We start from the raw sequence: 22,302 nt of genomic DNA on the forward strand, positions 1-22,302 counted from the left end.
GCTGAGAATAACATGTCATGCATCTGATGCTATTCTCACCAATTGAGAATAATATTTATGCAGCTGGTCCATGAAAACTTTTTCCATAACAAATTTGTTAGTCTTTAAGATGCTACAGTACTAGCCTTAAGGATTCTTTGGTGGAAAGATAACAGAGTTATAGCCACTCTGACAACGAGCAGGTTGCTGGTGATGTTCTGTGTATTGTAGATAATTAAAGTATCGGGGCCAGATACTCTTACTTACAGTACATATAACTGCAACAAAATCGTTAATGTTTTACTGATTTTCACTAGTTGAGTGAAAAGCTTGGGTATCCATATAGCATGGTTAAATAGCCAAATGGGCTATTTAGTAGGGCTGTTTATTAGATAAAGGATCTTGTTTCTTCCTACATATACAGATTGCAAATAAAGAGCATGCCATTTTTTTATCAAGGTATATTTGGCCATGGTATCAATCTGAGCAACAAAAGATTGCTATCACATTTGAAAGCTCAATCTTACTTCTTTCTCCATGTGGAAATTCTGAATGTTATTCTGTCTTATTGTGTTATAAAATATGTGCATTCATTACATAAAATATGTGCATTCATTCCATATAAATGTAAAAGTATGCTTTCTGAGTTGCAGGGAAATGTATTTTTAGAATGATTTATTTGGTACCACATTTATTTTACATAGATAACTGTCCTTCATGGTAAATAGTCTCTGTTACCGCTGTTTTGCATCAAAAGTAAGCCTTGTTGAGTTCAAGGTCTCTAATTGTGTTTATAGTTTTGTAGGCTTAATTCAGCTACTAGCCTTATGCTGCAGTCCTAGACCCACTGACCTGGGAATACTTCTAAGTACAGGATGATGCTCTAAAATACACAGGAATCCTGCAGTTCAGTTTGGTGGCCGAGCAAAAACATTCAGTTTGATCCTTGGCCATATTTCAAGGTCGGCTAAACAAGTAGGAGGCAGCATTACAATGATGCAGATCAGTTTCCTCATTCTTCTTCAAGACTCCAGCTGAGAATTGCTAAAAGAAAATATACATAATGGCACTTACCTAGCTTTAAAAGCAGGAGTGTCCGAGACTGATGAACTGGTTTTTATTTTTGCTTCCTTGTTGCTAAAAACTTGCCAGTTTGCAGCTCCTGCTGGGGCTGCTTGAGTAAATCAAACAGCCGAGCAGCCCCAGTCATTTATGAAGGGTCTACTCCTCCACAGAGCCAATTGCGATTGGTGGACCACTGCTCATTTTGGGTATCCAAGATACTGCTCTCTATATGATGGCAGACGTCACTGCCTGAGATCCAGAAACGGAATGTCTTTGCTTGCTTGTTCCACAAATAAGAGGAAGAACCTGTTTTTAATATCATCTCACAAATCCATTTGTGGACAATAAACCCTGCAGGGATAGCGAAGAAGAAGTACCAGGGGTAGGAACAAGACAGAGTGGCATAATGCTGAGCTACACTTGACTTCCAAAGAGGTTAGTAGCAGAAGGAATCAGGATCTTCTCCTAGTTATTGCAGCATTTATTGACACACTTGATAGTAGTGGCAGGTGGCAATTGCAATCCATACATGTCTCTGGCAACGTAAGCGGCAAATGTACCCAGCTGGAACAAAATAATGATATAGCATGCTCCTTTGTGTCACACTGAGCATATTTATTCTTTGTTGGCCCCAAACATAATAAATTGAAACCATAAAGATTTATTTGTCCCTCCCTGCTTGCTTTCTTTTGTTGCTGAGAATTCACACACAGATCTTGTTTCAGATCCCCATAACTCGCAAATCAATAGTCAATTGTAAATCAATAGTCAATTAGTTTTTGTTACAATTTACTTTTGATTTGCGAGTAGGGACCACTCCCACTATTGAAACTTATATTGGCCAGAGTTCTTGGTGTGCTTTTTTCTTGGTATACTCTAAAGAGCAGGCACACATACACCTGGTTATTACAGAAAAAGAAAGTACTCCATGCAGCTCATCATTAAACTGTGAACTCGCTCCCACAGGAGGCAGTGATGACCACCAACCTGGATGGTTTTAAAAGATTAGACAAATCGTGGAGGAGAGGACTATCAGTGGCTACTAACCATAACGGCTATGCTCTGCCTCCACAGGCAGAGGCAATAATGCCTCTGGATACCAGTTGCTGGAAACCACAGGGAAGGAAGAGTGCTCTTGTGCTTGGGACTTTCTTGTGGGTTTCCCTTAAGCATGTGGTTGGCCACTGTGAGAACAGGATGCTGGACTAGATGGGCCATTGGCCTGATCCAGCAGGCTCTTATGTCCTCTGAAACCTGTCTAAAATACCTAGCAGCAATGTTGAAAGGAGAATTTATTTGATTCTTTCAATTTAACCTGTCTCTTTTTATTTAGCAAGCTGTTAGTATATATATATATACACACACACACACAGAGTGGTACCTTGGGTTAAGAACTAAATTCGTTCTGGAGGTCTGTTCTTAACCTGAAGCACCACTTTAGCTAATGGGACCTCCTGCTGCTGCCACGCTGCCGGAGCACGATTTCTGTTCTCATCCTGAAGCAAAGTTCTTAACCCGAGGTTGGCAGAGTCTGTAACCTGGGTTGGCGGAGTCTGTAACCTGAAGCGTATGTAACCTGAAGCGTATGTAACCTGAGGTACCACTGTATGTGTATATATATATATATATATATATATATGCGCATGTGTGGGCATGTGTGGGTGTGTTCCCTCATTTTTAAGATTTTTAACATGGGCAATGAGCATTGATTGCAAATATGTTTATAGGCCCAGTGGAAATTCCTGCTCCACACATGTCCGCACATGGCCTTCCGCACATCCTGTTAGTAGCACCTCTTTAAATTCAAGCTAGTACAGCCTTGTGAATTTTGTTTGCGTCTCTTCATCATGATGAAACAGTGACTTCTGGATTCCATAGTGATGGGTTGTAGACACGTACACACATTTGGATTCCCACTCATCCAAGATAAATATCCTTTAGAGTCTGAGTTCAAGCAAAGAGCGATCAATATTCTCCTTCAGAACACTTTTGACTAAGTGATCATGATGCTACACTGTGATTTCTGCTACCAGCTGCTCCTTTGCAAACTTTTCCTACTAGCCAAGCGCATTGGGGTTATCTTCTCCAGTGGAGAGGACTGTTTTGTTCTTAGCTGTTCGGTAGTGGCAGCTTGAAGCGAGTCTTCAGTCCCAGGGTTTTGTCAACGTCTTCCACGGGCTGCAAGCTGTGCCACTGTGCCACAGGCCTGCGAGGATTGGCCAGCATATCCGACCAGTGACGTAGCTGGTTGCCTGTTGCTCGGCAGCTGAGAAACAGCTTCCCAATCTGGTCATCTTTGGACACTTTGTCACGATCCCAGACAGAAATCACCAGGTCTACATTCTGGAAAGAAGACACAAAGCAATGAGATGAGAGGATAGAAAGAAGCAGGGGGCAGTATGGAAGCTTTGAGGAATATGTACTCTTTTCAGGAAGCATATGCCCAGTGTGGACCTCCAGGTACATTAAAGTAGTTTTAACAATGAATGGGGAAAGCTTCATCACATTGCAGACACGATGTACCGCATATCCTCCTCTTCCCATAAGGTTGCCTTTGTGCTGTTATGCTCTCTAGATCAGGGATCAGGAACCTGTAGCCCTCTAATGCCCAACAATTCCAGCCAGTATGGCCAGGGGGACAGTAGGAGTTGTACTCCAGCAACATCTGGAGGGCCACAGGTTCCCCATGTCAGGAGCTTGTCCTAGTCTCGAGTAGGACCCTGTCAGAGACACATGCCCAACTGGCATGTTCTCTCCCTCCTGGTTGATCGTTCAGGAGCTCCATAAGCTTTCTTCTGCCCGAACATCACAGCGACCAATGCCAACAGACATTGGCATACTTAGGGATCTGCAGAGTCTTTGCAGCTTGTGTAACAGACCTCAGAAACTCAGCATTTTGGCTAATCTACTTTATTTACACATAAACACACATGGAGCACTGCAACATGGCTCCCTCTCTCTCTAGCATCAGACAGCAAAGAGAGAGAACAAAGGACAATAGTCCCACTTCACGGAACACAGCAACACAAATATCCTGTCTCTGTCACGTCCCACTCTGTGGAGTCAAAACATATACCGTCATGTAATAGACAACAATCCCATGACTATAATCATGGAGCAGGAATTCTAACACCCCGCCCCTGCTTTAGATGTTATAGTAGTGGCATGGAATTTATCTGTTTGCACTGCGGGAAATGTTTAAAGGCCACCATCACGTCATCAGTACCAGTTATCACCCAACTGTTCCAGGACGTTGGACATACCAGTTACCATCCAACTGTCAGCGCCAACCCCAAACAGGAAACAACTGCGTCATAAGGACCTGTGCCATTGGCCATGTCCCCATGGTAGTAGGCCTTTAAACTTTGCACCAACGCCATGGGTTGAATCCATGGAAAAGCAGCCCCCATGATGCTGCAGAAATCATAGAAAGCTGTCTTGCCATTGGTCGGGCCCTTGGTCCACCTAGCTCAGTACGCTGATTGGCGGCAGCTCTTCAGAGTTTCAGATGGGTCTATCCTAGCCTGCACGCAAAGCAGATGCTCCACCACTGAGCTACAGCTTCGCACCATTAATGAAGGTGTTGTGGGGCTAGATATGAATATGGTGTTGACATTCTTTTATTTGTAAGTTTTGTGTAAGTTTTCTTATGTGCAAAACAACTATTAGCCTTTGGTAGAGAAGGAGAGGCTCAGTAACAGATATGCAACAGCAAGAACAGCTGTAGCCATCAAAGCTTATTTCAGTGTAACAAGAGAAGTGCTTGTAGAAGATCCTCTGCACAGGCAACAAGCAAAGATATCTTGGTTAATGCTAATTCCCTAGAAACATGTGTCTGCCATGAAATGGTGTCCTCTGGACAGAGGAAACATACCTGGATCAAGTTGAGGGGCACTTCAAAAACAAATGCCTCATTGAAGTAGGGATGTAATGTGTTTTTCTTCACACTTGTCTTCTTCTTCTTCCATCTCTTTTTATTCAGAATAAGCTGCACTTTGACATAGGGATCTGGGATGAAGGAGGGAGAGGGGAAAGTCAGAAACTGTTGACAGTCTGAAGAAGGAATCTATATATTCCTACAATATAAGGGGGGTGTACTGAATAAGGTCTCTTTCTGAGGTCTTTATAAATCAAGTTAATTCCAAATGGGACCATTTTCCACAAGACCCCAACCTTACAAAGGGTTTCTTAGCACCACATCCCAGGCTTTTGGACTTTCATCACACATCCTAACTCAGGAGCAGGGAACCTGTGGCTCTCCAGATGTTGCTGGACTCCAATGCCCATCAGCCCCAGCAACGCAGCAAGAGATGATGGGAGTTGTAATCCAGCAACATCTGGGGGGATACAAGTTCCCTACCCCTCTCCTAGCTCCTTTATCACCACTTAGCTTTGCCAGCAGCTAGTGGTACAGTGTCTAGGACTCGGTGTTGGGTTTGGAGTGGGAACCCAGGTTCAAATCTCTTGCTCGTGAAACGTGTTGAGTCGTCTTGTTGAGCTTTGGATGTAGCCTGTCCTTCCTTAAAGGGTCATCCTGAGACTAAACTGCTGTTCAGATATCTTTTGGAGAAGGCAGGGATAATTCCTTGCTAGCTTCTAAAAAATAAGACTCACTCGGATTTGACACAGTTCCCTTATCTTAAGATGTAAATCTTTGCCCTAAAGTATTGTTCCAGCAGCGTGTTCTGAATATCAGCAGCAGCAGAAGACAAGCACATTCTCTGTCATGGCACAAGAGATAGGTGTGCAGCTCTTATGATCAAGGCATCTTTCCTATTTTCAAGGGCAGTGGGAAGTCAGGGCAAGATAGCTGGCATGGTGTCCTCCAGGTTGCAGTAGGTCAAAGATGATCCTAGCCTTCCAGACTTCATGTGAGGGGCCCCTACATCTATTTCACATCCCTTCACTTTGAACAGTGAGCTCCAGCTATCCTTTCCCATTACCTGACAGGCCATGTGCATCCATCCGCTTGAGCTTTTTGGCTTCCACGATGACCACAGTTAATTTGCTGGTGCTGGGAACATATCGGAGTGAGAAGCAAATCTCCCCAAGGCGCTCTTGCTGTTACAAGAAGAAAAAGGCAGGAGGAAGGAGAAAGGTTAAATATAACATTTTACAGCCCACTGACAAACTAAGAGCAGAAACTGAAGGCCCAATTGTGGAGTGTCCAGGTCTCAAGCTGCCTGGAAGGCATGATCACTGTTCTTCAAAGTCCTTTCCCTGACCTCAGAAGAAGATAGGACAGTTGCGATGAGACGGAGATGAAAGAAGGGCTCTCCAACTATGCACAGAGATGTTCTCCTCTCAAATCAAACTGATTCCACGCCATTTCCCTCCAATCTAAATGGACCCTCCTATGAAGCTGTTATTAGCCACACTAAGGGGAAAATTACAGGAAGGAACTAACCATGTACTTGTCTCTATCCACTACCTCAGGCAGGGCTGATAGCAGTTTTGGCTAAGGGGGTGATTTAGTTCTAGAAAATGTCATGAATTCCCCTTTGGCAGTACCCGTAACTCTGATCAAAACTGAAGCAGCCCATGGCTATTTAAAAGTTGGGAGGGATCGCCCACATGACATCTGTATTGGCTGGAAACATTATTCCATGTGGCCATTTAGAGAATAATACTGCTTCTGTTCTAAGGGCATGTACAAGCATACCTTTAAGGGGTAGGGGGGAAAGGGGTTGCCATATAGTTTTCTTCCACAAAATGAAAATGATTTTTCTCCTGTACTTCAGAGCAATTTGAATGCTGATTCAACCATCTGTCTTGTCATTCCCCACCCCCAGGCAAGAAGCCTTCCTTCCTATTATATCAATATTGTACCACCTGCTAGTTTATTTGATGGAATGTTCTTTCATCGCTTTGATTTTTATTTATTTAAACAAACCACAATATATATTTTTAAGTTGAAACACTTTCTTGGGAATATGGGTTTGCGATGTCATGGGAATCAATCAATCACCACTGTGCACAAGCAGCTTCTGCTACAGACCAAGAGAATCAGTGTTATCAGAATTTGATTCTAGAGGAAACAAGGACCCCTCCAGACATCCTTTTCATTGTGTATTATGAATGAGATGCGGTATCAGTGTGGCCATGTGTGATTCTGCTTTTAAAGCTGTTTGCTCCTGCAAAAGTTTTGCTTCATTTTTGAGCATGTAGCATAGCTTTCTGTTGACATACAAGTAGCTTTTCACAGCAGAAAAATTCCATTTAAGGATGGGGGTGTCCCATTATTGTTGTGATATAGTTTACAGTGCCCCTCCAGATGGCAATACAGTCGTACCTTGGTTTTTGAACAGAATGTGTTCTGAAAGTCCGTCCGACTTCCAAAACATTTGGAAACCAAGGTGCAGCTTCCGATTGGCTGTAGGAGTGTCCTGCAGCCAATCAGAAGCCTCAAAAGCCTCGAAAGCTGCACTGGACATTTGGCTTCTGAGGCAAAGTTTGCAAACCAGAACACCTACTTCCGGGTTTGCGGCGTTCAAGTTCCAAGTTGTTCATGAACTAAGCTGTTCGAAAACCAAGGTACAACTGTACTGTAATAACATTGGGGAAGTATAATGGAACAACTGATAAACCGGATTGGCATGTGTATGGCCCAGTATAAACCCGCCCCTAGTGCACTATTATTACATCAAGGTCATGTTGCAGAATACACCCACCCAAAAAAACACAATGGTTTGTGAAAAGAGTACATTGGCCTCAGCTTTCTAATTATGTTAGGTCTTTGCACAACCTAAGCTGTTGTATCCTATCTGCTATATTCATTGCTACATAGGGCTCTCTAGACCAGGGATGGGGAACCCCAGGTCTGGGGTCAAATGTGACCCTCTTGTCTGCTTTATCTAGCCCTCAAGACTCTCCCCAGAGCACCGCTCTTTGAGTGCTTTGGGTTGGCTGGAAAGTGTCCTTCAACTCTGATGGCCCTGCTTGCTCTGCATGATGGAGAATTATGTGTGTGTGTGTGTCTGTGTGTGTGCGCGTGGAAATGAGGCTACTGCGCAAAGATAGCATTCATGTTTATTGCACCGCCCACTTTTGCCTCTGGCCCCAGCCACCGTTGGATCCCAGAAGGTTGTTCAGAAGGGAATGTAGCCCTTGGGCTGAATAACATTCCCAACATTCTGCTCAAGAGAAATATACAAGTTCCACAGCAGTAATCAGAAAATAAGAATTGCCTTGCTAGGGCCAAGATACTATCAAACTCATTTCTCTGCCTACAGTAACTACCAGCCAGGAACCATGGGGAATTCACAAGCAGCGCATGATCATTTTTTTTCAGTTAAAGCTTCCTTAGCCTTTCCTCAACGGTTCGGGATAATAAAGATGTGCTTCAGAAAGCCAGTGTGATTTCAGCCTTGCTTTTGCCCTCTGCTGTTCATTGTAAATGCCTTTGGCTATACACAATAAATTGTTTGATTGATTGATTGAGAAAGCCAGTTTTATCCTGAGGCACATTGGCATTTGCTATCACCAAACAATAGGGATTAATCATTGAAACTCAGTTGTCTGAAGGAATGTCATGAGCAATAGATGACATGACTACTACTCTTTGGACAAAATGGTAAATGTTAATGAAACGCCTGTGGGCACTGCTTCTTACAACCCTTCAGAGTACCTAATGTTCCCTGTTTGGGATACACCTGTTCATGTTCACTTACTATGGATTAGTTATGTGTTAAATACAATTAAACTACATTTCATAGTCCGAAATAGTATGAATGCAGGATACATGATCATGGGAGAGGTGAGGCATATGGACCCAGAGGGAAGTAGCTACTCCAGGTTGATTCACACATCCTGCTTACATCTGCCTCTGCATTCAGTGGGCTACTTGCTGACACATTCCCTCCCTTGTTGTTGGTATGCCCTTATTTAGCCCAAGGATGGTGGCTCTCCAGATGTTGCATCATCTCCTACCATTGGCCATGCGCTGGCTGTGACTGACAGAAGCAGGAGCCAAACAACTTCTGGAGAGCCCCAGTGCACCATCCCTGATCCAGCCCTTCCTTGTTCCTCTATATAGCCTCTAGGCAGCGAACTATTGATGAGACAGTTCCCTCTAGAAAGTGTCAGTTCCTAGGAGGCACTTTGCTCCTGTGACTCAAAGGGACCTCAGATTGACTTTATATGGCCAGCTCAGCCTGTGGCAGCCACAGGTTTGTGTCAAGGAGGCTGTGTGCATTCTGGACAACTTCAGCTTGTCTGTACATACTTAGAATTAATGAACAGGCCTTCCTTCCAGACTTTATTATCCAGGTATACGAGATATGACCAATATTAGCAGTGCTGTTACAACTGAAAATGGCTCTCTAGCTACTTGTCTGAGCTAGAAGTGATCCAGTTGTCAATCTGGGCACTTCTTGATTAGTTAGTTCTATAAGAGAATGAAAGCAGAAACAAGTTTTGTAAAAAATATCTTGATTTAAATAATAACTATATAGTGTGTGCCTGTTCCCAAACCCTTATGACAATAAGTAGTCGGATATAAAGTTAGAGCTTGGCTTTATCCCAGCGGCATAAGTAAAAGAAATCTCTTGCTGCTGTTGGCAATCCTGCAGCCATGCAGACATTCCTTTTAACAACATCCATTCATTACATCCCTTTCCATGCTTGGCAAAGCCTTGTATTTAAAGAAACAGATTTGAAATATTATATAATACAGAAAAATACATACAAGTATGTACAGTCACTGAGCAACTTCTGTTTGTCCTCATATACTTAAAACTGATGGACAAGGCTTCATTGTATAGGGGTTTCCATACAATTTCAGTCTTGGAACTTATCTTTTTGGAAATTGCATGCTGACCACACCCCTTATTGATAGTATTCCTCAGACAAGGTATTTTAGAAAGTGTTTAACAGTTATAGCCTATTTACAGGTAGGTAGCCGTGTTGGTCTGCCGTAGTTGAAACAAAATAAAAAAAATCCTTCCAGTAGCACCTTAGACAAACTTAGTTGGTCTCTAAGGCAGGTGGCGCTGTGGGTTAAAGCCTCAGCGCCTAGGGCTTGCCGATCGAAAGGTCGGCGGTTCGAATCCCTGCGGCGGGGTGCGCTCCCGCTGCTCGGTCCCAGCGCCTGCCAACCTAGCAGTTCGAAAGCACCTCCAGGTGCAAGTAGATAAATAGGGACCGCTTACCAGCGGGAAGGTAAACGGCGTTTCCGTGTGCGGCTCTGGCTCGCCAGAGCAGCGATGTCACGCTGGCCACATGACCCGGAAGTGTCTCCGGACAGCGCTGGCCCCTGGCCTCTTAAGTGAGATGGGCGCACAACCCCAGAGTCTGTCAAGACTGGCCCGTACGGGCAGGGGTACCTTTACCTTTACCTTAAGGTACTACTGGAAGGAATTTCTTTTTTATTTTGTTTCAGTTATAGCCTATGCTGTTTTGTTTCTGACCATAGCCTCTCCTTCACCCCTGGCTTTGCATCCTATTTTGCTGCCTCATAAAAGGTGAATATGCAGCAAACACGCTATGTCATACTTTGTTTTTCAAAACCTCTACAAAACAGAATGGAAAAAAGACTTTGGTTTTATCAGAACCAAAATTAGAATTGATGTTTTGGCACACTGTTCTCAGACTGCAAAGGATTTGCATTCCAACCTACAAAAAAATTAGCACAATTTGCAACATACGCCACCCTGCAAGTGGCAGAAATTATATAACTTCCAGTATGGCAAACTCCTTATGTAATCAACTTATATAATGAAGCGTGTATAATTAGAGCATTTTTTGATTGGACGTCATTGGTCAAATCAGTTGATATTGTGATTAAATGGATCCATTTGGCATTTTCTTTTCACAGAATTTCAAGCTAACAACATACCCTTTTTGTGATGTGATATTTTGATGGAAGAAGTTTCTTTATCCTGTACATTGATCTGTGGGCTTGCCCCAGCAGGTTTTGCAAGGGCATGGGGGAATGAGAAATAACTCCCCTCTGAACAGTGTGCACGCTGGCCCTACGTTGTTGCTTCATCTGCCACAGCAGAAGTGAAAACCTGTGCTAAACTAGCTAAGTTGGCATCCTTGGCAAAGGCAGGTGTTGCTGCACAGCATAGGACTAAGTCACAACATCAAAAAGCACTGTTGTGTTGTCCATACCATGTTCAGAATCACAGTCTGAGCATATCTGCTCAGTTCTCCATGCCCAGGTAACCACCAAGTTAGACTACTGTTTGTGCTTTGAAGACAGCAATTAGTGCAGAATAAGTGGGATTGCACCTATGCTATGCTAAGCCAACTACATAGGCTCCCAGCCTGTTTCCCAACTTAAAATGCTGCTTTTGACCTTTAAAGCACTTCATGGTATAGGATAAGGGTGCTATCTCCTCATGAACCTAATCATACATACAGATCTTCAGTAGAAGGCTTCCTGTGGCTGCTTATCATCTGAGGACCTGAAAGGGCCTTCTCAGTGGTAGCATCCTACCTGTGGAACACTCTTCCCAGAAAGACTCACCTGCTGTTTGCTTTATTGTCATTTCAGTGCCTGGCAAAGACTCCTTAAAATTATTTTGCAGAAGTTTTTTAGATGCAACTTTAACACCGTACACCATTTTGTGCTGCTTTTACCACAGTGACGTTTAGCTTATTTTAGTTTTTTGTATTCACATTTTGTTTTTATAATTTTTTGTAACCCACTCTGGGAGACACTTGCAATGCCCTGAGGATTTGCCACACTGCTTGATAATACCAACCTCCATCTTGCTGGCTTCAGTGAGCTCCTGCCATTGCTCAATGACGTGCTGCAAATCAACATCACCAAGAGGGATCCGCATCTCACCAATGATGTCATGCTTGGAGAAGCGGTTGAAATCGTACACCTGCATCACCAGTGTGGATTCTGCTATATCTGCCTGGGGTATCTAGCAAGGAGGAAAGAGGGAGAAAGCAAACTGATTTCCAGCTTTTTCCAGTAGGCCCAAATTGTAGGCCTGCCTAAAGTTGTATGGTGGGTGTGGCCATACAGATGCTGCTGAATCCCTAGCCTCTGGCCATGCTTGCTGGGGCTGAGGGAAGTTGTAGTTCAGCAACATTTTGAGGACCAAAGGTTCCCCACAGCTAGTTTATGGGTTTAATGCAAGAATTATTGTGTTTGATACAGGAATGTCATACTTCAGCATAACAGACTGGGATGAAAGTCCACAGTGTATAGCACTGTCTCCAACAATGGACAGAAAGATAACCCAAGGAAGCTTATAAGCAGAGTATGATGGAAATAACTATCAATGCCATTTGTCCACACCAACTGGTACTCAGCTCTTGCCACTGTGCCAACGTGGCACCAGCCTGCCTCCCACTTCACCCCTGAAGTGGCCATGACCTCAGTGTTGGGAAGCCAAGTAAGCAATGCCACCCTGCCCTGCCTATTGCCAGGTGGAAGACACTATGCTTGCTATCACGTGAGCTCAGGATATTAGTCTCAACGAAACAATTTGCTGGCCATTTAAGGGGGTGTAATCTCAGTCAAATCAATTAAACTACACCAGATTGGTAATGTTGATTTTTTCTTTTCCTTTTCCCCAAGGTCTTTTAATTGATTTTCTGCATAATATAAACAAATCTACACACTGCAATGCTAAAATGGATATAAGTGGAGCAATGAACTGATTGATAGAGGTGACTACCTCCTACCTTAAAAATGAAGCTCTCATTGAAAACAGGGTTCAGTGTCTTACGGTAAACCTTTGTCTCATACTTCTTCCTCATATCAGACGTCAAGTAGGCAATCACATAGGGATCAGAAGTGCCTCCGCTGTCCATAGCCTTAAGATCTGCCGCCTGCTTCACTCCAACCTTCATCTTAAAGAGAATCAACACCAAAGCATTTAACAACATAGAATGGCTTACATACCCTTAGACACTGCAGAAATAGGCTACAGCTGAAGTGGGGAAACCAAGGCTACATATGGTATGGAAAAGCAAGAGAGTAGCAGAGGATAGGAAGGAATCAGATGAAAAAAATTAGGATGGCATAACTGATGTAAGCTATGGTGTCATGACTGGCTCGATGCAGAGCAGTGGGGGGAGGCACCAGCTGGTGAACCCCCAAGGGAACCCCATGGGGAAGAAGGCTCAGAGTCTGGAGATTGGTGGTGGGATGGCAATGCATGGTCAGAGAGAGAAGAGGGAGCAGGAAGAAGTGTCAGAAGCTGAAAAGAAAACAGGGTTTAGTGAGCAGGAAGAGGCTGTGGCAGATGGCAGGCCAGAATCAGAGGCAGAAGTAGAAGCGGCCAAGAGGTAGAGATGAGGCAGGCTGCTAAAGAAGACATGGAGTCTCCCCCTCCCGGTGTGACCAGCTCCCCTCCCTTCTGGATTCCCAGAACCTGAAGAGGTATGAAGAGGGTGGAACAAAGAGAGACAAGATGATGGAGCCTTAGGCTGCTGCGGAAGGAACCAGGGGAGGAAGAGACTTAGAGCGCGGTGGGCAGGTGGGGACCTTCAATCCTCACAACTGCTTCATTGCGGAAAGGTTGCTGTGACCACTAAGACAGAGCTGTTTTGTTTCTTTAATTAAAGAGTTAACTTCACTGACATCGAGTGCTTATTGTTTTATTGCTGACCTCCTGACTCCAGCTTCAGACATATGGGCTGGGTGAGAATGAAGGAAAAGCCAGCTATACTGACAATGGCTGGGACTGATCATTAAGGGAGCAATTGTAAGCTCCCAGGAAAGGCAGCTGAGGAGCAGTGCCATTAGGATGTTTTCTCTGGCATGAAATCTCCCCACCACCATTTTAGGATTGCTCTGTTGTGGAGTAGGGGTGTGTGTGGATATAAATCTGGTTATGTGAAAATGAAAGATTTTGAACGCTGGAAGGAGGGGGAAAGGAAGAGGTTGTGATAATATAGCTTTATAATAAAAGAGGGTCACAAATATTTCACCCTGGGATTTGAGAATCATACCTCCTGGCTACGGAAGTCATACTCCAGAGAATATTGCAGCTGTCCTCGTTTCTCATTCTGCAGTCCACCCTCCAGGTCATCAATATCAGGTTGGATCTATTGTCAAGACAGCAGCACCCTCTCTTTATGGACAATTTTAAGACAGAAGAGGCAGTTTGCTAAGCATATTGTATTTCTCTATATTCACTTGGAGGCAAAATATCAGTTTAAAATCCATAGCTGGTACATTAATGGCAATCAAAAATATAGTTGCTATGAGTGAGCATTAAGGAACAGCCATTTTGGAACCAAGTAGTGAAAACTAGAGTGCCAATAGCAAACGCAAACAAACCAAACAAGTAGACTGCTCTTTCCAGTTGGCTTTCCCCAAATAGCAAGCTCTGAGAAGATCGCTTACGTTTTCTTAATTTGCCCCACACCAATTTGCCTCTGCTTTGTGCATAGCATACCCCACCAGAGCACAACGGGGCAGCAATAAGACCTACCAGAGTGGCTTGGGTGGGTGAGCCATTGGTGCTGGGAAAGGCGACTTTCTCTTTCTTCTTGCGTTTCTTCCTACAACAACAGCACTTGATGATGCAGATGAGTAAGAGGAGGAGGACCAGGCCCACTGCGACAGCAATAGCTATGAGAGCCCATCTGGGTACTGTCCCAGCATTAGGAGGGAGAAAGAAAGAAAGAAAGAAAGAAAGAAAGAAAGAAAGAAAGAAAGAAAGAAAGAAAGAAAGGTGCTCATTCTTACTTTCTGTGTAGTGCACATTAATAAAGCATCCTTGCCCAAAAGCAATGTTTGCATTCACATCTTAGATTAGCAAGCAGCCTCTTTGCCCCTTCCTTCACATCATGAGCAAACAAGCCAGGAAGTCTTAAATTAACCATAGTTTACTGTTTCATCTGGGACGCAGATGGTGCTGTGGTCTAAACCACAGAGCCTAGGGCTTGCCAATCAGAAGGTCAGCGGTTCAAATCCCCGACCTGGAAGCTGTCTGCGGACAAACGCCGGCTCCCTTGGCCAGTAAAGCGAGATGAGCGCCGCAACCCCAGAGGCATCCGTGACTGGACCTAACGGTCAGGGGTCCCTTTACCTTTACTGTAGCTGGAAACCATAGCTTCCTCATTCAGAACAAATCAGGATGTTGAATCATGGTTTGAAGTTGACTTAATATGTTAGCTTGTTCCAAAACTGATAACCATGGTTTCCAAATCAGGACAAAATAGGAAAGTATGATTAAGAGACTTCCTGGTTTAATTGTGCACAAACAACAGGCTTTTTCATACCTTGGTTTATTAAGCCAAGATATGCTCATCCAAATGCAGTCAATATCTTTGGGAATTCTAGTATCACCTCCTATCAGCAGGCAAATTATTTCATTTGTTTCATTTCACTTACTGGCTTATATCCTTCTGCTTTTAGGTCCTGCAAAAAGCAGCAAGCAGCAAACAACTCAATTAACACAATTTATCAGAATAATCAATATAAAATGGCAAATTATAAATTGATCAGACAGGAATGTTGAAATCCAAGCTTTTACAGTCCTATCCATATAGCCATCAGGAAAATAGAAACTATTTTTTATGGTGCTTTTGTATATCCTTTTAATTTCTGCTCTTCTTCAAGGGGGAAAAAACAGTTCCTGAGGTAATCCCTTTTGTTTTTAATTCTTGTAATGATTACCACCAGATGGCATAGTTACTCCCCATGCTTGTTCCCCTTAGAGGAAACTGTTCTGGAAGAAGTAGAGGAAATTCATTTGTGCAAAATGTGTAATGCAGTCTCCCTCACGAAAACAGCCAAATAATTTATTCTCTCACTTTATGTTGTCAAAGTCAATTTATAATAGACTGAAAAGGAAATGGAAAGAAACCAACCAATGGGAACACAGTGGTGGCCATAGCTTATAAATGACTATCAGTGATTTGTATGCTCAACTTGACTGTGTGCTAATTCACACTTATCTTTCCTCTGCTCTTTCCAGGCAAGGTCCACACTTTAAAGCTCTGTGTCCAAGCATTGGGGATTTCCCCCCACTCTGTAGCTTTTCCTGTGAAAACCCACTCTCTAAAGCTGAATTGGAGCAAATGGCAATCCACAGAAAATCCAAATTGCCATTTGTTGCACTTCACCTTTATATAGTGGGTTTTTGCAGGGACCTGTGCCTGGAAAGAGCAGGCCAAAAGGTAAGTGTGTCTCTTCTTGCCAAACATCTTCCTTTTCTTTTTTCTTTTTAGATGATAGCATCACAATTCTCTTTGTTATTCTTGTTTGGTGCCTCACATATTTTCAGGGAAATGGGGAGAAGGCATGAGGGAAGAGACGTGAAAAGAGTGAAGATGAGGCAGGAATCTGACCATCTGAAGGGTTCGAGTTGTCAAGAACTCCTGAGGCAAAATGTTCCACGATGATCAGCTGTGCAACAGCCATTGAAGTGAGCAGAAGTTGCTCGAGAACACAATGAGTAACTCCTGTTCATTTCAATTAATCTTGTGGAGAAGATTTTGCTCTTCTTGTATTCTCCAATGTGTGCAGACCTACAAAAATTGTACTCCATTGTGCCTCGAGAGCAAATATAGCAAGTCAATGTAGAGAGGAATGGGGTGTGTTTGCATATGTTGAGTTGGTTTGAATTAGCCAACGAAATTACTGTCCTTATGGGCTGCACTGAAATTTCCTTAATGAACTGTACAACATGTTCTAGAAAAAGTCAAGTGAATTTCAGTTAAAACACATACACATATTTTGGAAGCTAAAACAGGAAGAAACAACGGCTTTAACTTATAAAATAAAAATGAGGCCCGTGACAAGATCTTCCAGCAATCCTTTAAACATCACATTTGAGTCCACCCCATCCACCCTTTCATGCACTCACATGGAATTTTGTTAAGAAAATCTTCAATGATGCTTGGCTGAGCAGTGGTCACAGCAGTGGTTGCCGTGAGGTTACTGGGGCTGCTAGGTGTAGTGCTGGTGTTAGACATTGTTCTGGCTCAGGAAGGCAAGAGGCAAGCTGGAAAAACAAATGGCATCGTTATTTCCTTTAAAAGTTTATGATCTTCCAACCTCACCTATGCAGGTTAAAGTTCATAATAAGGGCCTAATTTGAACCAGAAATCAGAAGGCATTTTTAATACCACCTCCTTAAGAAAAGAAAAATAAACAAGTACCACAAACAATCCTTTTGTAGCTACATCTAGCTTTCTAAACTTTGAAGTAATAATAGAAATCTCCTCCTCTGAGCATGTGCAGAGTGGAGGGGGGCCATCCTAAGGTCCAATAAGGGAGGAATAAGCAGATTAACTTTTCTGGAAGACTCATTTGTCCTGATCCACCCCAAAATGGAACACCCCAACAAAATATATGTATTTCTTTGAACTGATATAACTTAGAAGTGGGAATATTTCCAAATTTGAGAAGGGGACTTTTTAAATAAGGATTATTTTCATTATTTTCACATTACTTAGCCAAGTCCTAGCTAATAATACACAAGAAACGACTAAGACACATGGACTTTTTCCTTCCCTTCTACCTGCTTGCATATTGCCTGTTACCTATTCTGTAATCAGAACAAGGTCTGAAACTCAAACTCCACCCTGGGAACACACTCACAAGAGGCACGTCAAATCAGGGCGGCAGATGCATCAATGTATTTGCTTATTTAGCTTGGCTCCTGTCCCACATCCACTCATACTGAGAGTTAACATTTCTGTAAGCGAGCACAAAACACAGCTGGAAATAGCAAGCCATGCTTTTCAATCAGTGCAAGGATGGTTTTTAAAACAACATTCCTTAATAGAGATTGCCTCTTCAACTTTCCTTTCAGAAGGTGAAGATTTTAAAAAATTGTAAACACAGATCATGAGCATTGCACAGCACCATCCATTGGGGCCTGCCCTGTGTCTAAGGTTGACACCTTTTTCTTGATAGATGCTCTGTGCTAGGGTTGGAGACCATGTAGCTCTCCAAACATTACTGGACTACAACTTCCATTATCCACTGGCTATGCTGGCTAGGGCTGATGGGAGTTGGAGTCCAACAACATCTGGAGGGCCACAGGTTAGCTGCCCCTGCAATAGGGCATCCAGAATGCTCTTACGTATTCATAACTGCATGATCGTTCAGCTTCACTCTTGATTGTGAAAAGCTGATGCTTTCAGGCTTCTCACTAGCATAACATTACTAAGTACACAGGAACTATCCTTGACAGGGCCAGCCCAAGACATTTTGTTGCCTGAGGCATAGAACAAGATGGTGCTTCCTCCCCTTGAAATGCATTAGGCATCCAGAAGGTTAAAAAACAGAAGGGCAAGAAGCCAAATCACAAGAGACTACGCATTACATGTGATTCCTTTAAGCTGGGCAGCCACAGACTGCATTGGCTTCCACTTTTGGCCAGGATGCGGGCTTCAGAGAAGAGCTGTGCTGACCCAGGTTTGACCTAATATCAGCAGAGGGGTTTCTTTTGCCAGAGTCTGGATACACACTTAGCTCATATGATCCACAGACTACAATGCATTCCAGCAGCTAGGTTTGTTTCCAAAGCATCATCCACTAAAATAAGTAGGAACCAAGTGCTAAAAATCAGCCAGGATGGCTGTACTAGTAGAGGCAAATCCACACCATAACTCACAGGCTTTTAAATCACTCCCACAGGCTGTGGGGCTGCCTCTGGAAGCACCAGCTGCAGACCCCACTCCCTAATGCCTTCCTGAGGTGCACGCAGGATAAGTGTGTAAAGGGTTTTTTCTCTTCACCCATGACTTCAGACCACTGCTCCCCTGTCTCTTGCCCATCTTTCCACTCAATTCGGTTGTGGGCTGAATTTTATTTCCCCAAACCCAATCCAGTCTTCCTGCATTTCAGGCACACTCCAGGATAGTCAATGTCTTGATTCCTAGTTCTTAGCTGCAGTATTTCACCATCCAAGCCAACATAATATAATACATATGCATATAGATCTAAGTCTGTCCCCCAAGTTTCCCAGTAAAATTCTTAGATGCAGCTCTGTTTGGATCATTATTCTCACCACTACAGTGGATACCTTTACTACCACTCCACCACAGACAGAAGTGGTAGGTGGTCCCTGGGTCCTGTTCCCCCCACTTGAAAAAAAATACTTGGGCCTGTGGGGCCGTGCAGTTCACCACTTCCACCATAAGAAAATGTGACTTGTTTCCCACTCTGACATACGTAGCAAAGCACATCTTTGAAACTGTACTGTGTGTTTTGCTCTGGTGGAGGTAGTTGGAAATAATGATCTGTAAGGGCACAACTCCCAACACATATTTGTACCTCTCCATCCCTGGGGAATAGGGGAAACTCTCAAAGGATATTGTACACTGTGAAGAACCAAAATAAGCAACTTTTAGTGTTGCAATATTTAACAAGAGCACATAGCAACCAGAACAAAAATGCACAAAGAATGCACATTTTGATATGGGTTGTGATTCCCCAAGATATCAGGCAAGCTATACTCCTAAATAATACAGCCTATATAATAATAGCAATATAATACTAATAATGTCCTATACAATAATAGCAAACTCAGAGAAAGGTGGATTCCTATGCAACCTAAATGGCAGCAGAGGGAGTTATCAGTAGGCTCAGAGAAACCTTAAGGAAGTATAAAAATGGAAAACCCTAAAGCAAGGGTTGGGCAGACCCCAAAACACCCAATGGGTACTGAACATGTTCAAAATAGCCACAGATTGCTGACTGACTGTTGCTGAAGTGGGCAGAAATGAACATCCTTGGAAAGGGTTTTGCCAGTTAATTTCAGTAGTAGCTGGCGGGGCTGTGCAGGCTGCATAGCTTTATTGACTTCTCAGTACAGCACATCACTGCCAGTTACTGAGAGGGAAGGGGATGGGGCAATGCAGCAGGGAGCTTGGCATGGTGCAGTGCAGCAGCGGAATCAATCCAGTGCTCCCCACACTGCGCCTGCACCATGCTGAGCTGAGCTCCCTGCCTTGCCCTGCCTTGCCCCATGCCCTCCCAGTAACTGACAGGGACTTGCAGAATTGCAAAATGAGTTGGGCAACACAGCCATACCTGCACTACTGCTACTGTCTGGTTAGAACCCCAAACTGGACCACTCTTCACTGAAATGTTTTGTGGCAGTTCTCCCTTTTTTGAATCTATTATCTAATCTTCTGCTCTCCATATTATACTCTGGTGTCCCCATGCTGCCTTAAGGGCAATTTTTGTCCCTTTGCTGCTGCCTTTCATCCAGTGGCAAGGCAGCAGCAGCAGCCATCAGCCCTGCTGCACGAGCTTGGTGGAAATTCCTTAACATGTCCCAAGAGCACCTTGCCGTAGACTTTGGGTGGTTGAGATGAGAACAAGAATGGAGAGGAAGCCAGCCTCTGCAGCTCCTGCTCTGACATTGTGAGGTCTCTGGAAACAGTGCCACTACAATAGAAGAGCAATACCAGGTGTGAGTAGGGCATTCTAGGGCAGGGATTGTGAAGCCCACCAGGTCCTTGTGGACTCCAATTCCATCAGCCCAAGCCAGCATAGTTAATGGTCATGGATGACGGTAGTTGCAGCTGCAGGTTGCCAATGCAGTAGGGGAACAGCAACATTCAGAGGACCCCAAGCTCTGGCTAGCCCAAACCCACTTGCTTGAATAGGCTGCCGCTTTAGCTGCTGAAGCTCAAACAGAAGTTTTTGCTTCAGTGATTCTATCTCTGGATAGTACCGAAATGTAAGAGCGTTTACATCTGATGGTGGGTAACAAATGCATGAAAATGTCCTTTCCAATGAAATATTGATTGCACACTACTCTACGAGGCGCTGTGAAAGATCAGAAATGAATGTGCCCCCATTAAACATGCCACTATTAAACAAAGCAGAAAATTGTTTTCTAATATAATTCTCCTCCTAGGCCTGGAGAAGATGTACAGGCTGGAAGAAGACATTAATTTCTAAGAGAGTGTTGAAGGTGGTATTACAGATGCATCATTTTTGATAGTATGCACACTCATTCATTTTGGTTCAAGCAGATTTTGCTTGACTGTGAACTGCCCTCATTCTCCAAATTCCATAGAAATAACTTGATGTTGTCAGCAAAGCTGGCCACCTCACTGTTCAAGTCTAACTCTAGATTTATGAACAAGATAGAAAGCACTGGCCCCACTGATCCTTTGGAGCCCCACTTCTTACATACCACCATTCTGAAAACTAACAATTTATTTCTATTTCCTACTTCCTGTAACCAGTTACACATCCATAAGAGGACCCCCTACTCTTATGCCATGGCAACTAAGTTTACTCAGGAGTCTTTTCTGAGATGCCAGTATCTTCCATTCCTGTTCCAAATGTTCATTGACACTCTCAGAATGCTAAAAGTTTGGTGTGACAGGAGGGTTTGCTTTTGCAGAAGCCATGATGACGTTTCTTCTGGAAGAATTGTGCTTCTGTGCTTGGTAATTTTAACTCTAAAAAGACTTTCCATTTTTAGAGTTTATTCAGAGCAGCTAACTGGGTTATAATTCTCCCACCTATGGACCCTTAAAAAAAACAAAAAACCTGGGGTTACATTTCCTTCAGCTGGCTTCACCACAAAATCACCTTCAGTCTTAAAAGGCAGGAAACTATGACAAGTTGAAACCAGTTACGGTTACGGTTGTATGAAACCAATCAGAGATCTCAGGGAAATCCAGTTTTTCAAAAACAATAACAACAACAACAACAACCATAGGCAGCTCCTAAGCATACCAGATGATGACAGTTTAGAAGGCTGGGGAGTCACACATCTGCCTAAGCCACCAAATAATTAACAAATTCATGGGAAATCATTTTCACATCCACTTAATTCCTTTGCAATATTGTTGCATTCGTACAACAATGCCAATTTGAGCTTCACTTCTGAAATGCAAAAAGGGGGCTGGTATGTAACCCATATCTTAAATCCTCAGAATACGTTTCTTGATGTATTTTGTTTTTCAAAAATAGTTTGTAATATATAATTCCTTTTTTAAAAAAAAATACCCCCCAAAACCCTGTATGTAATAACTTTATAGCCATCAAGGTAAGGCAGACAGCTTTGATTTTTTAAAAATGCGAGTATTAATTGGAAACAGAAGCAAGACCACTTACTTTTTTTTAGTTTCTCTTCATCATAGCTTAACAGAATCTTTCTTCCTGGTGTTTAGCCATTTCTCTTCCTACCTCAGAGCTTGAATGGAGCACATTGTGGCAAAACTTGTTGACCCTCAACTCAGTGCACTGAATTTGATCCCCAACCACAGGAATTGGCTGCCTTTTCTGTGTAAAGCAGAAGCTAAACCGGAAATTCTTCTTTGTCAACTGAGAAACCAGAAAGGTGATAGGAATGGCTCTGG

At 43.3% G+C, this 22,302-nt stretch overlaps 1 protein-coding gene across 1 annotated transcript; it reads right to left on the reverse strand.

The window, feature by feature from the left end:
* Positions 1-1,337: 1,337 nt before the first annotated feature.
* Positions 1,338-22,294, reverse strand: SYT8 (synaptotagmin 8). The gene is made up of 9 exons (XM_079987467.1): positions 22,059-22,294; positions 16,830-16,960; positions 14,448-14,608; positions 13,963-14,058; positions 12,691-12,858; positions 11,754-11,921; positions 5,988-6,105; positions 4,919-5,052; positions 1,338-3,387 (listed from the first exon to the last, which is right to left on the reverse strand). Exons 2-9 carry the CDS (start codon positions 16,936-16,938, stop codon positions 3,154-3,156), a joined length of 1,188 nt encoding a protein of 395 aa, XP_079843593.1. The 5' UTR covers positions 16,939-16,960; positions 22,059-22,294; the 3' UTR covers positions 1,338-3,153.
* Positions 22,295-22,302: the final 8 nt, after the last annotated feature.

Source organism: Podarcis cretensis (assembly GCF_951804945.1).
Source record: "Podarcis cretensis genome assembly, chromosome: 1".
Classification (NCBI taxonomy): Eukaryota; Metazoa; Chordata; class Lepidosauria; order Squamata; family Lacertidae; genus Podarcis; species Podarcis cretensis.